The sequence below is a fragment of the Pteropus alecto genome, unplaced genomic scaffold, assembly GCF_000325575.1.
Source record: "Pteropus alecto unplaced genomic scaffold, ASM32557v1 scaffold98, whole genome shotgun sequence".
Taxonomy (NCBI): domain Eukaryota; kingdom Metazoa; phylum Chordata; class Mammalia; order Chiroptera; family Pteropodidae; genus Pteropus; species Pteropus alecto.
Window position 1 is genome coordinate 21658785 of NW_006443570.1, and position 18931 is coordinate 21677715.

General features: G+C 38.5%; 1 protein-coding gene and 1 long non-coding RNA gene across 4 annotated transcripts in view; one reads left to right on the forward strand and one right to left on the reverse strand.

Annotated features, from left to right (window-relative positions):
- The first annotated feature begins 2176 nt into the window (after positions 1-2176).
- VPS53 (VPS53, GARP complex subunit) overlaps positions 2177-18931 on the forward strand; it is a 128073-nt gene continuing 111318 nt past the window's right edge. For 2 of the 3 annotated variants that reach the window (XM_006925053.3, XM_025041785.1), the window contains exons 1-4: positions 2177-2417; positions 4363-4443; positions 11746-11795; positions 13257-13323. In XM_006925053.3, the coding sequence (XP_006925115.1) occupies positions 2331-2417; positions 4363-4443; positions 11746-11795; positions 13257-13323 (285 nt within the window). In that variant the 5' untranslated portion in view covers positions 2177-2330. Of the gene's footprint in view, positions 2418-4362; positions 4444-11745; positions 11796-13256; positions 13324-16979; positions 17762-18931 lie in introns of those variants that run through there. The other variant, XM_025041786.1, reaches the window with a different exon arrangement.
- On the reverse strand, positions 9896-16829 carry LOC112473194. The gene is made up of 2 exons (XR_003043958.1): positions 14843-16829; positions 9896-10600 (listed from the first exon to the last, which is right to left on the reverse strand). It is a non-coding gene; the product is annotated as an uncharacterized LOC112473194 (long non-coding RNA).

The following is an 18931-nucleotide window of genomic DNA, read 5'->3' on the forward strand; positions in this document are numbered from 1 at the left end:
GAACATTCATTCATTCAATAAGTTTATTGAATGAGTGAATGAATGGTAGGAAGAGTTAGCTATGGGACCTTGTGCAAGTTTTTTGTTTTGTTTTTAACTACATCTCCATTTTCTCATCTGTTAAATGAGGATCATGATAATAACTACCAACCTCAGAATTGCCATGCAGGTTAAAAGAGAATGCATGCTTAGCATGGTGTCGGGCATATAGAAAGGGCTAGCAAATGTTATTATCATCAACATTAAACATAAGCTCAATGAGCAACCACAACTCTCATACATTGCTGGTAGCAATACAAAAATGATACAAGCCGCTTTGGAAAATGGTTTACCAGTTTCTTATAAAGTTAAACAAAGACTTACCACACAACCCAGCAATCCCACTACTAGGTATTTACCCAAGTGAAATGAAAACTTATGTTCACACAAAAACCTGCACATGAATGTTCAGAGCAGCTTTATTCATCATTGCTCAAAACTGGAAACAACCCAAATATCATTCAACAGAGAATGGATAAAACAAATGATGGTATATCCATATAGTGAATACCACTCAGCAAGAAAAAAATGAATGACTGATACATGCAACAATATGGATGAAATGCATATGCATTATGCTAAGTAAGAGAAGCCAAATTCAAAAGGTGACATATTGTATGATTCCATTTATATAATATTCTGGAAAAGCCAAACTATAGGAATAGAAAATCAGATCAGTGGTTACCGGGGCCTGGGGTGGGAATGAAGAAAATTCAGGTGATGATGGTACTGTCTTAGGACTTGATTGTGATGGTGGTTACATGACTATACACAGCTATCAAAACCCATGGCATTATAAACTAAATGGGTGAACTGTATGTAAATTATTCCTTAATGTAAAAACAAAAAATCTAAGACAGGTGGGTATAATTACCTTTTTCTTTAAAAAAGGCATTTACATTTCTGATTATAAAAGTACTACAGGCTCGTTGTAGACATTTTGGGAAAATGTACAAAGAATGTACATTCCATCACCTGTGTAAAAGTAATATATCCTTGCTATAATTTATATAGACACAGAAATACACACACAAACTGGGACTATGCTGTACATTTTTGCTTTCTGAAAAATACATTTTGCTTTCTGAAATCTTCCATGCACATTTTCTGTCATTAATTTTCAAAACTATGATTTTATCAATAGAATCAATATTCTATCGCATAGCTGATTTATATTTTTAAGCCTTCCTTTATTGTTAGAAATTATGTTGCTTCCATCTTTTCTTTACAACTTTAATAAAATAAAAAATAATAATAATTTAAAAAAAGCTCAGTGGAGTCAGGATTCTCCCATCAGACAGTTTCACGTTTAACTGGTAAAACAACTCTTCCCTTAACTGCAGTTCTCTCATTGTTTTAAGTGTCTGGAGGAAAAGTGGTTCCACAAGGTGATCTGGCCTCTTTTTCTTCTGCGTTGAAGAAAGGCTAAACACCCTAATATTACCTGTATTACTAGCTTAAATTTGCATAGTGCTTTTTATATTTAACCCTCGCCACATCCTTGCAGAGTAAGCAGATGGAGTAAGTAATCTGTTCAAGATCATACAATTTATCAGTCGTGGAATGGGATTTAGACTCCAGATATTCAGTCTCAGAAAGTACATATTTCCTCAGCGAAGAGACACTGCCTAATGTGGCTCCCTCCGCCCCCTCCAAGGAGGAAGCTGCAGATACCCCAGAAAACTTGGCACACGGGGAACTTTGTCAAGTGGACGCTGTCTCATCCTACATTCTGTCCTTGGCAACATCGCCACTTACCAGCTGGGGTCATTTCTCCCCCGATACAGGGGGACACCTACTCCCACTGACCAAGGGGCCCTGGGAGGTGAAGGATCGCTGGCTTCGCGGCCCGTGAACGGTTGCTGCCGGTCGGTCGCGACGGTGCTGGGCTTACCCTCACTGGGGGGGAGGGGGTCCTGCCCGGGCGGCCAGGCACTTCCCAATGGCAAGGCCCTCAGTGGGGGGGTGCACCTTCGGTGAGGTGACGAGGGCCCCCACCATCTTAAGGGGGAGTTGAAGGCACGTAGGGGCCGCTGACTACAGGGGTGCCCAGAAAGACTCCCGGTACATGAAAGGAATGTCTCCTCTGGGTAACCGGAGGTCAGTCCTCCGCTATCCCAGAGTGCCCCGGATCCCGGAAGTGCCCGTCTTCCCGGAAGTGCCCGGCTAGCTGACAGAACCAAGGCTTTTCCCCGTGCTGCTGCGGTTGGGTAGCAGTTCTGTGGCTTGGGTGACTACAGGAGGTCTGACTCCCAATTGGGGTTGGCATCAGGAGGTAGCTGGGCGGCAGTATGATGGAGGAGGAGGAACTGGAGTTCGTGGAAGAGCTGGAAGCCGTGCTGCAGCTCACGCCCGACGTGCAGCTCGCCATCGAACAGGTGAGTGTTCCGCCCCCTGAGGGTTGGAGAGTGCGGAGGACCGGGCAGATCTAGGGTTGGGACCTAGGATGGCAAGGAGAAGGAGCGGTCTTTGCACAGAGAGGTGGGAGCTAGGCACAGAAGGGAAAGGAAAGGTTGGGGAGAGGGGGTAGTGCTGGGAAGGGATTTATGAATCTAGGGGAGGGAGAGAGTCCTTTCTAGTCCTTGGTTGTCTTTGGAGGGTGCGTTTGCGCAAAGGACCCCTCATATTTGGGGGATTGTTGAGCTATTCATTCATTTACCAGGCTGTTCCGCTGCTGCTCCCGATTCTCAACCTAGACCCTTGTGAGTTACTCAGAATTGAGGACAGGGGGTAAATTTAATTTCTGAAGCGGATTGCAGAGCAGAGGGGAAACGGTTGAAAAAGGACTCCTTTACCATAAATAGTTGAGAATTTCTGCTATTGATTAGTTTGGGTTAGGAGGCCTCCCTTCCATGCAGGGACCTTTAGTTGACTAAATTCTCTTTTCAAGTTTATCGAGTTTTTTAAGAGTAATGATGTTAAAAATAGTGATTTAGACACTTAAAGTGGGTATTGCTCCTGATAAAGGGAGATATCCCTTAAAAGAATTGGCTAGGGGATGTGATTTAAGGAAAGAAGGGTTATGCCACATTTAATGGCCGCTGGGAAGTTTTTCAAAGTAAAACATTGCTGCTAACATTATTTGTATAATAATATACTAATAGTTAATATATATTGAACATTAACACTGTGGATCTGCCACCGTACTATGTCATTTATTTGTATTGTCCCATTTATAGATTTTTGGATGTATGTTTTTCTGAGAGTGGTTAGATTACCCATACAAAACACATTTGGCACATCCTGAGGATGCCAGACCATTGGGCAAAGGTTTTGGCTTTCAGGCCACACAGCTCTCCACCCACCTCCATCTGGATAAAGACGCACATTTTGTTTGCTATTTGAACCTAGCGGACTCTAATGGAAGAAACAAATAATGCAGTCAGTTATTGTTTGACAAGGATTTTAGAGGAGCACATGTTTGCTATTAATAAGATTGGGTTCTAGCACAGGTTTATCTAATAAGCAGATATCAGAAAAGAATTTGCGTCTACGGTCATGCTACCCTGAACAAGCCCGATCCTGTCTGATCTCAGAAGCTAAGCAGGTTAGTACCTGGATGGGAGACCACCTAGGAAGACCAGGTGCTGTAGGCATAAAAAATAAAAAAATAAGGGATTGTAAGTTGACAGGGTCCTTGCAATTTGTGAGGTCAACCAAGGATTGCTTTGCCTAAAAAACAAAAACAAAAACAAAAACAAAAACATAAAACACAATAACTGCCTGGAGCTGGGGAATTCCACTACTTAGGGGATTGCTTGACATCTTTTATAATTCACCTTGTTACATGTTCGAGTTATAACTTTTGAAGGGAATTAGCTATATTTCTCAGAACTCAGTATTCTTGTTAGAGACATTTCCTGAATGCCAGCTCTCCCTTTCTTGTCAACAAAGCATGAATATTGCTTGAATGCATAGTGAATTCTAGTGCTGAGACTTCATTGAGACATAGTGCGTAAGTCTGTTATCAAGACTTCCTTACTATAACCATGCCTTCTACTAGTTTAATCTGATACGCACAACGCCCATTTATTTTTCCTTGTTCTTGGAATTTTGTTAATATTTGTGGAACTTTTCACAGTTGCACATTCTGTGTTAGTTGCACCAAGATGTTAAAATTACAGATGTTGGTGAAAATTAAAGATGTACTTTAACAGATGTTTTATTGAGCATCTGTTTGTTAAGCCTTATAAAATGAAAAAAAAAAAAAAAAGATATGGTTTTTGCCTTCAAAGATTTTACCATCCAGTAGGGAGGAAAGAAATAAGACATAAAACAAGACTGAAAGATGACAGTTATTTCTAATCTCATATCTTTTTATAGGTATTTCCAAGCCAGGATCCTTTAGATCGAGCAGATTTCAATGCTGTGGAGTATATCAATGCCCTGTTCCCAACGGAGCAAGTAAGTATAGTGTTTCCTTCATTTCAGTAGTTTCTGGCTAAACCCGAGTGTTATGATTGTTGTATTTTACTATCTAACCTAAGGGGCCTTGATTAATGAGGAGAGTTAAATTCAAATCAGACTCCATTGTAGCCACTTGGGATGGGGTGGGGTTAGCTAATACCAAATACTATTGTTGTGTTAGGGTGGAATTCTTTGTATAATGAGCATATTATTAGAAATTATACCCTTGGTTGTGCAAGTCCTCTCAAATTTTCTGTAGTAAATTGGGAAGTGGAAAGGATTTTTTAAATGTAGAAAAAAAAAAGTGGGAATGGTGGGCAGGATAAGCCTAGAGTCATAAAGCTACTTTCACTCCTATTTCAACATACAAATTTTCAGACTTTACATTTTATTTTGTTTTGATAGGTAATTTGCTTAAATAGATGGGTTTTCTTTGTTTTTTTGGGGGGGGAGGTGTAGACCCAAATTAGAAGCAGCAGAGTTGGGAGAAGTTTAGCTAGAGTTTTACTTGTTTTTTCACTTATTAATTCAGCAGATATTCAGTGGGCACCTGTAAGGTGTTGTCAGTCACTGTGCCAGGTGCTAGGGATACAAAGATGAATAAGACACAGTTCATGCCCTTGAAATGTACATGATCAAGTCAGGGAGACACTGGTGAATACTGAGAGAGGTGTGTAATAGTTCATTGAGGAACAAAAGAACAGTTCTTCCTAGAAAGATTGAAATCTCAGGGAGGAGAAAAGCCCTTCTTCCAAGTCTTAAAGGATTCATTTATTCATTTAGTCAAACTTAAATGTCTATTAAGTACCAGGCACTGTTTTAGAAACTGGGGAGAAATGATAAATGTGACAAGCAAGTTCCTGATCTCCTGGGAGTCTAGTATGGGGAAGAAGAAAATAGACAAATGAACAAATAAATAAGAAATGATTAAGTATGGTTGATGGTATGCCAAAAAGCAGGTGCAGCGATAGAGCATGACAGCTTTGGGGTGGGGGGTGCTTTAGATGGGTGGTCAGGGAAGGTCTCTCTAAGGTACTTACCTTTAAGCCGAGACCTGATGCCTGTGATGGAGCCAGGCTTGTGGCCATCTGGCTGAACATTCTAGGTCAAGTGAACCGCAAGGTAAATCTTCCAGGATGACAGGAAAGATCTTTTTAAACACAGGGCAGAGGCAGAGTATGTATAGGGATCATAGCCTCATAGGAGGTGAGGCCGAAGGGGTAGGTAGAGCAAGGATCCTAAAGGAATGGTGTCCTCCAGGTTTTTGGTCTCCAAGTTTTTGGAGACCGAATGCCTCTCAGTGAAATGTTTTCCATAGAATTAATTTTCACTGGGCGAAATTTTAAGCCTGTACCTAACCCCGCCCCCCCATATGACCTACATATTCTAACACCAATCTTGAATACATTAGGTTTCAGTAGTGTTTGCTAGATAAATAAAGAATAAAAGTAGACATTTTAATGTTTTTCTCCAAAAAAAAAAAAAAAAAGAATAGCAAATACTTTCTTCTCGTACCCTAATGGGTATTATTGCAAACCCTTTGAGGCTGCACACACCCTACTCTGGAGACTTCTACTCTAGGCTGCCGGTGTTCATTGAAAGACTCTTGACAGGATAATGACTGGATTGGATTCACGTTTTAAAAATTCCATCTGGCAGCAGTGAGGAAGGCAGGGGGAAGGCAGAACTGGAAGCAGGAAGACCAGTTAGACTGCTGTGATAGATCACTTAAGAGATGATGAGAGCCTGAGTAGAGCCTGGGTTGGAGAGAACAACATCCAAAAGCTATTTAGAAGACAGAAGTCACTGAATTTGGTGATTGAAGGAATGTACAACCCCAAATTCACTATTTACTTAACAAAAAATACCTCCTTTGCCTAGCTCTGTATGAAGTTTGAGGCTAGAGGGGTGAACAAAGCAGGTATGCTCCTTACCAACATAGAGCTTCCAGCCTACCTTAGTAGCTAATAATCACACCATTAACAGACTATAAGTAAATTATTATGACTTTACGATGACGTGTTTGTATAATTATTAGTCATTGTTACTTGTTCTCAAAAGAGTTCTAACTTCTAGAACAACTATAATAACAGTTTACATTTATTGGATACTTACATTTATTGGAGGCACTCTGAACACTGATAAATTCTCCACTTTGTTAACACGTTTGTTTTATGATGGAAGTAATGAGGCACGGAGAGAAAAAGAATACTCAGCTTAAACGTGATAGCATCACCATGAAGGAAATATGCTAAAGACTGTGAAAGCAGAGCACAGGGAGTCTTACTCAATCCGAGGGATCCAAAAAGGCTTCCATGAGGAAATGACATTTAAGCTGTGCATTATAGGCAAATGAAGGATTTTGATCTTTAATTTCTAGCCGGGCAGACTGAGTGAGTGTTGGCACCTTTACCCTATATTGGGAGTAAGAAGGAGAGCAGGTTTCAGTGGTAAGTAGGCTAGGAATAAGATGTAAAGGTGGGCTCAGTTTTGAAAATATTTGGGTCATCCAGCTAGAAGTACATAGTTGAATCTGAAGCTTATAATCCCCATAATTGTTACTATCTTGGCATAGATCCTTCTAAACTTTTTCTAGTGGACATATTAATATTTAAAATAAAGTTGGAAAAAATGGCATCATACTGTATGATTGTCTTTTTTGAGATTTCACAGATAGCCTTTAGAGCTCATCATTTTCTATGAAAGAAGAATTCTGGGAATTGGCTGGACATAGAAATTTGTGAACAACTGATATAAAGATAGTTTTAGCCATGAAAATATTTCATTTAGCTCACCCTATCAAAATTGTTGACCTACCAAAACAAGTGTTAGATTTGAAAATTATGTAGAAAAACACCAGGTTCTCACCTCTTCCTGATATGTTTTTGTGTGTATTTGTTTTTAAACTTTTGAAGGTAACACAAGACATTTGTTCCACAGATTCAGTTATATGTCTTATGCTCCACATACACAAATGATAATGTGTAATGAAGTTTCTTAAGTGACTCAGAAAACTTACAGCTCAGGGTTACCTTTTTTCCCCCAATCCCAGATTTACACTTAGCAGTTCATCTTCCAACCCAGATTCCCATAGACCTTGATGAAAAGATAATAGTAGTAATGAAAGTAATGGCATGATTTGGATACTTTGGATAATTTTTGGATAATTTTTTCAACTATTGTCAGATCTTGGGCAAAACCCATCTATGTACCTCGTGAATCTGCAATAAATTATGTGAATTATGAGTTTAGAATATTTAAAGTAGATGTCAGTATTTCAAGAATAAATTTAGTGTCACTGAGGAGGAGAGTGTGTATGTGTTTCTGTTGAGTGGTAACTCCTGCATGTTTGTGAATGCCTGGAGGCGGGAGTGTGGACTAGAACAGATCCCCGGATGTTTCTAACTCACCCGGTCCAGGTGGGAGGAATTCAAGGTTTTTGTATTTAACAGGGCCTCCTAGGTGGTTCTGAAGAGTAGCCAGATTTTTAAGTCTCCTAGTACAGGAGTCCCGAGGCCACAGATTGGTGCTGGTTGGTGCTTGTTAGGAAATGGGCCACACAGCAGGAGGTGAGGGCTAGCTAGCAGCAGCTAGGATCAGCCATCTCAGGTCCACCTCAGATCATCAGGCATTAGATTCTCATGGAAGCACCGGTCCCTGGTGCCAAAAAAATTGAGGACTGCTGCTGTCCTAGTAGACAACTGAAAATAATCATTTGTCATGTTTTCATTAGAGCTTTGATTTGGAGCAGGTAGATGAAATTTATTTTAAAAATATATAAAACGAATGAAATTAAGAAGTTATAAAAAAAGTCATATGGAACTGTTGATAAAGGATTTTTAATGCTCTGCATCTATATTGTTAAGTGAAAAAATAAGATATCAAATTGTCTATCATCCCAGTTTAATTAAAAACAAAAACATAGTTATGTAGAAGAAGCAGTCGAAGGCACTATACCAAAATGCTAACGGTGATTAGACTTTGCTGGAAAGGTGCGTGATTTTATGTATTTTCTGTAATCAGCAAGAATGGCATTAGAGTCGGGAAATACTTTTCAATAATTAAGACACTTAAGTGATCAAATTAACATTGTACAACCACATTACAACTAAACTAGATGAGTGATTCTCAAAATGATATCTCACCTCCACCCAGGGTAGCCAGTCTGGATTCCTGTAGGGCGTTTTCCCAACTCTCAGAGAGGCCTCAAACCCAGTGAGAAGTACTGCCACCGAGAGGCACTAAACTGATAGCAGGGAATGTGTCATCCCTCAGGTGTGTTGGGGTGCAGAAAAACTAGGTCAAGAACCATTATATTAAAGGTAGCATGGTAGAATATGAAAGAGCAGAGACCCAGGAGTTGGACAGACCCCAACCAAATCCAGCATCCAGGAGCTTGGGCAAAGCATTGATCCTTTCAGGGCCTATTTCCCATTCTTTACACTGAAGAGGAAAAGAACATGCCTCTATGGTTGAGAAGATTAAGGGAAACCATTTCTGTAAAATGTCTAGAATAGCGGTCCTCAACCTTCTTGGCACTGGAGACTGATGCTCCTATGGGAATCTAATGTCTGATGATCTGAGGTGGAGCTGAGGCGGTGATGCTAGAGCTGGGGAGCGGCTGCAAATACAGATGAAGCTTTGCTCACTAGCCCGCCATTCACCTCCTGCTTTGCGGCCCTGTTCCTAACAGGCCATGGACTGATCCCAGTCTGCGGCCCCGGGATTTGGGACCCCTGGTCTGGAAGATTATTGCATAACAGATCCACATAAAATGTTAGCATGCTTCTCTTTTGCTTCCCCAGTAGAAAATTTGGAAGATAAAGGGAAAGTAGTCATTTATGGGTCCACCTAACATGCAGTCAAGTTTAATAATTTTAGGATATTTCTTCCTGATCTTTAATAGCTAGATTCATGGGTACTTGATATTTTTAAGTGTTTTCTCCTTTGTTAGCATTTCATAAATGATCTTGGTTTCAGAGCCCCCTGTCCATTGTCTTTATTAGTGGCATAAAAGTCCATTGAATGAATGTGGCCTGATTTATTTAACTTTTCTACTGATGGCCATTTAGGTCGTTCCCAGGTTTTTGCTCTTTTAAATGCAGTTGAACATCTGATGGCATAATATATTTTGAATTATTCTTCTTAGAACAATTGTTATGGCTTAAGCAAGACCTTCATGTCTAAGGAGTATTAAACTTAAGCAATAGTTACTGTACCACCATAACTCAATATTTACTGATGTGGAATGATTTCCAAATTATATTGTTAAGTGAAAAAAAGCATGGTGCAGGACAATGTGCATTATATAAAGAAGAGGATATAAGTTATGGATGTGCTTTAAATACATAAACCATCTCTGAGAATGTGCAAAAGGAACTGGCCCAGAGCCATTGCCTCTGGGGAGAAGAGCTGGGAGGTGGGTGGGCAAGACAGGGGAAAGAAAGCCTTACTTTTCACTATTCACTTCTATTTGAATTTTTGGTCACATACATGTTTTACCAATTTAAAATAGATTACATTTTTTTAATTTTTGATATAATTTCCCATTTTCAGAAAAGATGTATGAATAGGACAAAGAATTTATGGCTACCATTCACCCCAAATTTCTCAAATGTTAACATTTTTTAAATAGTTTTTTTAAAGTACCCAAAAAAGTTTTTTTTAAAGGAATGGGTTCCAGCAGAGATGAGCAACGCCAGAACTATTATGCCCATTTTGCATATGAAGAAATAGAAACTCAGAGAGGTTAGACAGCTTACCCTCTAGATGTTCAGCAAGTTTGTTAGTGGCAGAGTTGCGCCAACCCCAAGTCCTCCAACAGCTCAGCTCCTGTCACCAAAGTGACGATTTATACCCAGTCCAGTTTTGAAGCAACAGACTTGACAGTAGGTTCCTCAATTAAAATAACTTCTATTTTCTGAGATTTATCTTTACCTCTGTCTGTTCTTGGATATTTGAAAATTTTGAGTAACCATTGGCTTCGTCAGAACAGTAGGTGAGGTATGAATGTCCCCATCTGACATCTGAAACACTCGTGACCTGGTTTTCTTACCAGACCTACTCCTTGTCTCCTCCAGCCAGCACAGGTTGCCAGTAGCAATTTATAAGCATAATTCTTGCATCATCCTCAAGTCTTTCTGAGGTAAAATGTCTGTTGGGGGAGAGAGAAAGAAGACTTATAAAATTACATTTTGAAAACTTAAGTGAAAATGGTGCTGTAAAATTATACCATCTCTTTTCCATTAGGGGGCACCATTTCCTCATATTTTCTGCTCGTTGAGGTTGGAAATGGTCCATTTGTTTTTGTTTTTATTGTCATTGTCTTAAAAACAGAAATAACTTTTATTATAACTGCAATAGCAATGCATAGTCATTATAGAGCAATTAGAAAATACTCAAGCAAAAAGAAGAAACACCTAAAATCCTTCCTTTTCATAGATTACAGCTACTGTTAATGATTTCATAGATGACAGCTACTGGTATAGAGTACAACTACTAGTATTTACCCTTTCAGATTTTTTTTCTAATGGACTTATACACTTAGAAAATATAGATTTATGTATTCATTGAAGTATATAATGTGGAGGAGTACACCAGTCTTGAGTGTACAACTTGATGAATTTTCATAAAATGAATAAAGGCATGTAATCACCACCTAGATCAAGAAATAAAACATCTTCATATGGCCCTTTTGCCTCCTCACAGTCACTGTCTCCCCTAGAGATAACCACTGTCTTAGCTTGTAACATGAGAGAATACTTCCACTCATTTTTGAAATATATAAATGGAATCATACATAGATGCTCCTGTGTCTGGTTTCTTGTATGTGCAATATTATGTTATTAAGATTTATCCATGTAGTTGCTTGTATAATCATTTATTCATTTTCATTGCTGTATTTTGTTGTATGAATTTGTCATGATTCTATATATCATGCATGGGTCAGGCAAACTTTCTGTAAAGGGCTAGATAGTAAATATTTTAGGATTTGTGGACCATTCAGTCTCTTACAATTACTCAGCTCCACCTTTGTATGTCAGAGGAAGCTGTAGATAATATGTAAATAAATGGGCATGGCTGTGTTCCAATAAAACTTTATTTATAAAACACCAGGCTAGATTTTGTAGTAGTTGCCAACTGCTGCTATACCTTTTTAAGAAAAGTAAAAATTGTATCATGTTGTATGACTAAATTTTCTGAGATGTTATAAATAGCCATTATAAGTCATCATTTCCCTGTAAAAGAGGAATTCCAGGAAGTGAAATAATAGCTGGCGCTTTTCCTTCTTTATTGTAGTCTCTGGCAAACATAGATGAAGTTGTGAACAAGATTAGACTGAAAATAAGGTAAGGAACTATCGTTATTAATAATGAAAAGTACATTGTTAATTTACATTCTGGATCACACTTATCTATGAGATAACTGAAATTTCAGGTTTGCTATAGATGATAACTTTTTAAAAAATAATTCTTTTATCCGAGGTACGCACCTTATAGCAAAGAACTTGATTCTTCAGTCAATCTTCAATTATTTGTAAAAAGGGAAGGAAGCTATAATAGGCTATTCAAAACAGTTGATTATAAAAGGAGGCAAAAGCATTTCTATTATATTTTTAATGGTTTTATTTCCCTAGCAGATTTACCCTTTTTTGTGGGAGGCGGGGAAGTATTCCCAAGACTTAGACATGAAGATGGGTTTATATATATATATCCTGTGGCCACATACCAGCTACCAATGTGGTCAAATCTGCTGATTGGACTGATTGGTGGCCCAGGCATAAACATCATGATTAATCTAGGATGTGATTGTCTAGGATGGTCTTCAAATGTCCTTCCTGCCCAGTAGCCTTGTTCTGGTTTGTCCACATCTACAGTTCAAGTTTTGACACATGGTAGATACTCAATGTTTGTTTATTCATTAAATAGTTATTATAATGGTTGATATCATTAATTTAATATAGTGTTGTTTTTTTTAACTTTTGATGAGCGGAAGCCTTTATTTCAAATCCAGGAGGTGATTTTTTTTTTTCCCTTATGACCTTGGGTTTTTGGGGACAACCTCTGCTATTAATGTTGAGTGCCTTAGGAAGTGCAGAGAAGCCCGTTCATCGTTTTGGTGAACTTGAGCTATAACGATTATAAAAAGAGACCACTAAGTTGTGCAGAGTTTGCACAGATAATGGAAATTCTCTGTGCAAATCACTTGTGAGCCAGTTATTTTTAGTCCCCCCGCCCCTATACCTTTAATGAATTCTTCAAATGAAAAATGAAATTGACTGATATAAATTTCTCTGGTTAAGATACCATTAAATGGCTCCTATTGAGCCACAGGAGAAGGAGGAGCTGGAGACCACAGAGGCAAAGCAGGGCCCAGAGGCAAAGCACTGATTTCTTATAAATCCTGGCTCATTATCCCTTTTAAGGTTCCTGAGGAAGTTACTAAGGAAGGATTTAGTGTAGGGTAATTTGAATTCTCTGGCTTCTTCCCATAAAGTTTCAGCAACTTCTCATTCCTGATTTACTCCATGAAAGATACTAAAAGTTATATGGGTCCTTTTGGACAGCTCTGAATATTAAGTGAAAATAGCCTTAAAAAAAAAAAATACGACTCATCAGTCTGTGCTGGGCTTGGCTTCTTAAACTACTGTTGCTGCCCCATCTGGGGTCTAGGGCCTCAGTCTTATATCATTCCAACTCATTTGGTTTTCTGGACAAGTAGGTACAAACTAAATTACTAGGTTTTTTAAAATTTTGGTTAACCTAGAATAGAGATTATTTTTATGATAGTCTTTATTTTTTTTTTGCTAGGAGACTAGATGACAATATTCGAACTGTCGTAAGAGGTCAAACAAATGTGGGACAGGATGGCAGACAAGTAAGTAAACTTATTCCTTCATGTTAATTATACTCCCCTAATTTATTCAAAACCCAGTAACCAAGTGACCAAAATGTTGATCTGCCTTCTTATAGAGCATTTTCTTATTGATCTGTCCCATACACAGCAGGAAACGTACATGATTTGCCATAGGAGTGGAAGAGGTAGGCTGCCCAGACCAGCCACGAGCTCTCTCTCAGTGTCTCTTGGGCCAGGAATATGTATTACAACACAGCTCTCTCCAGGACTGGAGCATTCAAGTCAAAATGAGAAAAACGACATTTTCTTCTCTTTCTCCTTAGTATCAGATATCTGTTGCGCCCTCTTTTATTTTGTATACTGTGATTAAATAAGGTTGCTACTTTTATCTGTCCGCTAAATTGTTGAGATTTTGGTATTACTTCTGTTACTGCAAAAGTAACAGTAACCTATGCATCAAAAGACACTATCAACAGAGTAAAAAGGCAACCCACAGACTGGGAGAAAATATATGCAAATCACATATCTGGTAAGGAATTAATATTCAGAATATATAGAGAACTAAAATTCAACAGCAAAAAAACCAAACGACCCGATTAACAATGGGCAAAGGACTTGAAGAGACATATCTCCAAGGAAGATATGAGATTGGCCACTAAGCACATGAAAAGATGCTCAGCATCACTAATTATTAGGAAAATGCAAATCAAAACTAAAATGAGATACCACCTCACACCCAGTAGGATGGCTACTATCAAAAGAAAAAAAAAACAACAACAACCCAAAACCCCCAAAAATAGAACACAGCAAGTGTTAGTGAGAATATGGAGAAATTAGAACTCTTATACACTTTTGGTGGACTATAAAATGGTACAGCTGCTGTGTAAAACAGTATGGAGATTCTTCAAAAATTTTTTAAAAATAGAATTACCATATGACCCGGCAATTCTACTTCCAGGTATCTACGAAAAGAATTGAAAGCAGAGTCTTGAAGAGATATTTGACACCCATGTTCATAGCAGCATTATTCATAATAGCTAAAAGGTGGAAGATGAATGGATAAACAAAATGTGATATATACAAACAATGGGATATTATTCAGCCTTAAAAAAAAAGAAATTCTGATGTATGCTATAATATGAATGACTGTTGAAGAAATGCTAAATGAAGTGAGTTACAAAAAGATAAATACTATAGGATTCTACTTATATGAGGTACATAGTGTACCTCATTTCAAAGAGAGAATCATAAAGACAGAAAGTATAATGATAGTTACCAGGGACTTGGGGTGAATGGGGAGTTATTGTGTAATGGGTACAGAGTTTCAGTTTTAAAGATGAAAAGAATTATGGGGATGGTTGGTGGTGCTGGTTGCACAAGAGTGTGAATGTATTTAATACCACAGGACTGTACAATTAAAAATGGTTAAGATTTTTGTGTATTTTACCACAATACAATTTTTTAAAAATCAAGGTGGAAATTAAGTTTATATATTGAAAAAAAAACAAAAGTAACATGACATAACTATAGTTTTTCATACCTAGTTTTGTTGGCAAACAGGTCATTGTAGATTCATTTCAAAGTTTTACATCCTTTGGATCTAGCTAAGGAAGGGAATGAAGGGAAAAAGAAGTGTGTGGGGCAGAGGTTTTCTTTAATGATTCAGGGCCAGATGTTATCTATTAACCATTTTCATTTTCGTTTGGATTGTATTCTGTTTAGCATCACATTTCAGGAATTGCTATCTAACAAATGCTGAGCATGCCTTTTCTTGTCTTCCTCATACGATGTCTGGTCCTCCCTTTTCAGTATTAATTCAGTTAGGTCAGTTGTGTACTTTTGTAATAACTTCATTTCTGTTATCTGTCCTATTTGACATTTTTTAATATAGCTAATTTCTTAAAATGTTAATTATGCTTCCCAGATTTGGTGTGGGGTGGGTAGTGAGGGGGTGTAATCCTGCGTAGAAATTTCTCATTTCATATTCCTGTTTCCTCTGCTAGTAGCTCACAGGTATTATGAGTCTCGTTCTTTTATATTTTTAGTTTTACCATTTCTCTATTTTCCTACATTTTATGACTTTTTCTTTTAATAATCATTCATTGGTTTATTATTAAGTAGTCTACCTTCTTCCATGTTGTCACTGTCAGTACTTGTATATAATCATGTTAGGTTCCTAAAACTTATCTTATTTCATGGTCCTTGAATGGTTTTTAACCCTCGTTGCTTTGTTTTGTCTATTTAGGTTTCTCCCATGAAGCTTCGCTTTTCTAGCAGGTGAGGCCCTTGTAAATGGGCCCCTCAGAGGAAATTAAGAGTAACAGGGAGCCTGCAAAAGCTCCAGCCTCATTCTGCTCTTTAACTTTCCTACTATATGTCTGGTCTTGTCATCTACCTCTTTAGAAACCTCAGTGGCCCCTGTCTACCAAATTAAGCCCAAGTTCCTTTGCTTGGCATTCAAGGCCTCGGTCTGCCTTTCCAATTTTGTGTCCTGCTGTGCTTCATCCATACTAAGACTTAGTGTTCCACAAGCATGCCCTGTACTTTCTGGATCTATGATTATGTTCTTCTTTCTGCTTAAAATGCTCTCTTTTTCTTCCAGTAGCTTCATTTCAAAATCTTACCCATCTCAGGCCCGGGTCAAATATTACTACTTTCATAAAATTTTCTGTTTAGCTCAACTGGCTAAACCAAAGGAATCAGAATTTTAGAACTAGTCAGGACTTAGAATTCATCTGGTCTACTCCTCAGGTTTCACAGATGAGAAAATTGGTCCCAGTATTCCTCAATTAATTTGATGTCTATCCTTTCTGTCTGCAGACTCACATAGTCCCATGCTTGTACTTTTCATTTGGCTTTCCTGATCTCCTTTGACTTGCTAGTGAACATGTCTTGTCCCCTTGACTAATTTATGAGCTCCTTGAGGCAAGAACTATATCTTCCTCATCTTTGTGTTTCTCAGAACACATGGTCCATATGTAATACAATAGTTTATGCAACCGTATGGAATATTTGGTCTGCGTGTGTGAGACTGTTAATTGTAAATTAACAAAAGCTCTTTACATGAAACATCATTTTGATTGGTGTGTATATTCCTTTAAAGTTGTTTAAAGCTTGATTTGTGTATGAGTAGTTCCAGCTTACTGCTATTTGAAATAATGCTACCGTTTGGTGTGATTCAGCCTGTATTTAGAATAGCTCGCTAGAAACCTTAATATACATAAGAGAGCCTTAGGTATTTAAAACTCCAAGAATATAAAAATAAAGTGAATGATTCGTCAAGACTTTTTGTTGGGTCACGCTATGTAGATGTATATCTTTTAGTTATATTTTAACCTGTGGTCACAAACCAGCAGTTTTGGAGAGTCAGGCCCAGAATTAGACAGCCTGCAGGAATGTCGGCCTTCCCCACCTCACATATTAATAGGTTACAGGTTGCTGCAGAGCAGAGCAGGTCATATTTCAGAGAGCAAGACCACATTTTCAAGCATGTTTAGATAGCATTTCAATCTGCAATGGAATTTTGTATTCGTCTCCTTAGAATCCAGACAAAAAGGAAGCCCAGAAGAAATAATTGCTTTCCCTGTCATCCCCTCCATCTGTCTTTTCCAACAGTTTGTAATGCAAGCCGAGGTAGAGACTTTTTTTTTTTCCAGGGAGCTTTTGAATCTTATCCTTGTCAACTCCTAAGGGTGAAAGTCTTGCTGTCCAGCCCTGGCTGGCTGGTGGTTTGCTGAAGGGAGACTCAATTTGACTGGCACAGATTTGGGAGAATTATGAATGTTCCAAAATATTGAGTTTTATAGGTCAAGAGGCCCCAGGTTTTTCTCTTCCCTGGGACAGAGGAAACATTTGCCTTCAGAACTTGTTTCCGAAGCTTCTGAGGAACATTCAGAAGGAGAGAAGTATATGGACAAAAGGAAGTTTTCCTTTTATAACTTTCGTTTTGATTGTGTCTGGCCAGAACAGATGTGCTTTTATCTGTGTAAATAAGGGAAAGTATTCACTTCACATTTATAGTGTCTTAAAAGACATTTTTAGCAGAAAAGTTATTTTTGAAAAGCAGTGTTTCTGACTCAAAAATTATTGGTGGGGACGGAATGATTTAGGAATTGAAGACACAGTAAGGTAGTTTCTTTAGTTTCTTGACATTTCCGAACTCCCAGCTGCTTGGTTAGCACTCTGCTGCACATTTTGGACAGCCTTTGATTGCTGACCACCTCCTACGTGGTTGGACTTGTCCTGGTCTAGTCTGTGACCTCTTCTAACCAGACTGCGATGCTCACTCAAAGTTAATACAGCACTGAATTCTCCCCATTTCTATCTGTTGAAATCATCAGGCAATAGCTTTAATTAAATGCCCACATGTTTGAAACTTTGTGGATGAGTCAATTCAACAAGTACTTGATCCGAGATGCTATGAAACTTACACAGCTTCCCAAGAATTAAACACTTGAAGGTAGGTAGAAAGAGAAGTGAATAGAGGAGTGGGTTAGAACTCACTCCTCATTGGCACATGAAATTTTAGGAGTGGCCAAACCTTGACCAGTTCCCAGTAAGCTAACTGAGAATCACCAAGAGAGGATCTGCCACCAAGCTTCCGTCTTGTCTCTTCGTCTCTTCGATGGAGCTTGGCTTCAATGTAACTGTTGCATCAGAGCAAGACTAATTAGTTTGGGAGGGGAAGAGAATTATTACAGTAGTCCTTATCTGCAGGGAGCATGTTACAAAACCCTTAGTGGATGCCTAAAACCAGAGATAATACTGAACTTTCACCTTTTCACTTAAAGGAGGCACTTTATGGCTTCTCTTTGGCATATATGAATTGCCAGCATCACTGCTCTTGCACTTCGGGTCATTATTAAGTAAAATAAAGGTTACTCGAACACAAGCACTGCGATACTGCCTGGTAACCAAGACGGCTGCAGTGTGATACACTGGACAAAGGGATGGTTCACGTCCCAGGCAGGTGCAAGATTTCATCATGCTACTCAGAATGGCATGCAATTTAAAACTTATGAATTGTTTATTTCTGGGATTTTCCACTTGATATTTTTGGACTGCAGTTGACTGCAGGTAACTGAAACCACAGAAAGTGAAACCGAAGATAAGAGTGGACAACTATATTGCCATCTCCAGCTCTGCTCACTAAAACTTTGATTTGGAAGACGGAAGCTTTAGATAATTGTGGTACAGTCTTCCACCCAGTTCAGGAATCTTGTCTATGACATCTCTGACATTTCATTATCTTGTTTCTGCTTAGATACTTGTGATGGGGAACTCACTACTTTGTTGTTCCACAGGATAGTCTATTCCAGTTTTGTAGAGCTTCAGTTGTAAGAAAATTCTTTCTTAGACTGAACTGAAATAGTAAAATACACCTCATTGCAATTTCTCATTGATCCTAGTTCTGCCAGCTGAACTGGTATAAGCCTAATCCCTTTTCCTTATTACAGTTTCTAAAATTTAAAATAGATATTATGTTCTTTTCTGAGTGTTCCTTTTTCTAGGTTAATCGTTCTTAGTTTCTTCAACTTTATGATATGATTTCCAGACCCTTTAATATCCTGGTTGCTTTGCAGTTTGTCAGCATCCCTCTTAAAATGTGGTTCCTGGCCAGGAGCAGACA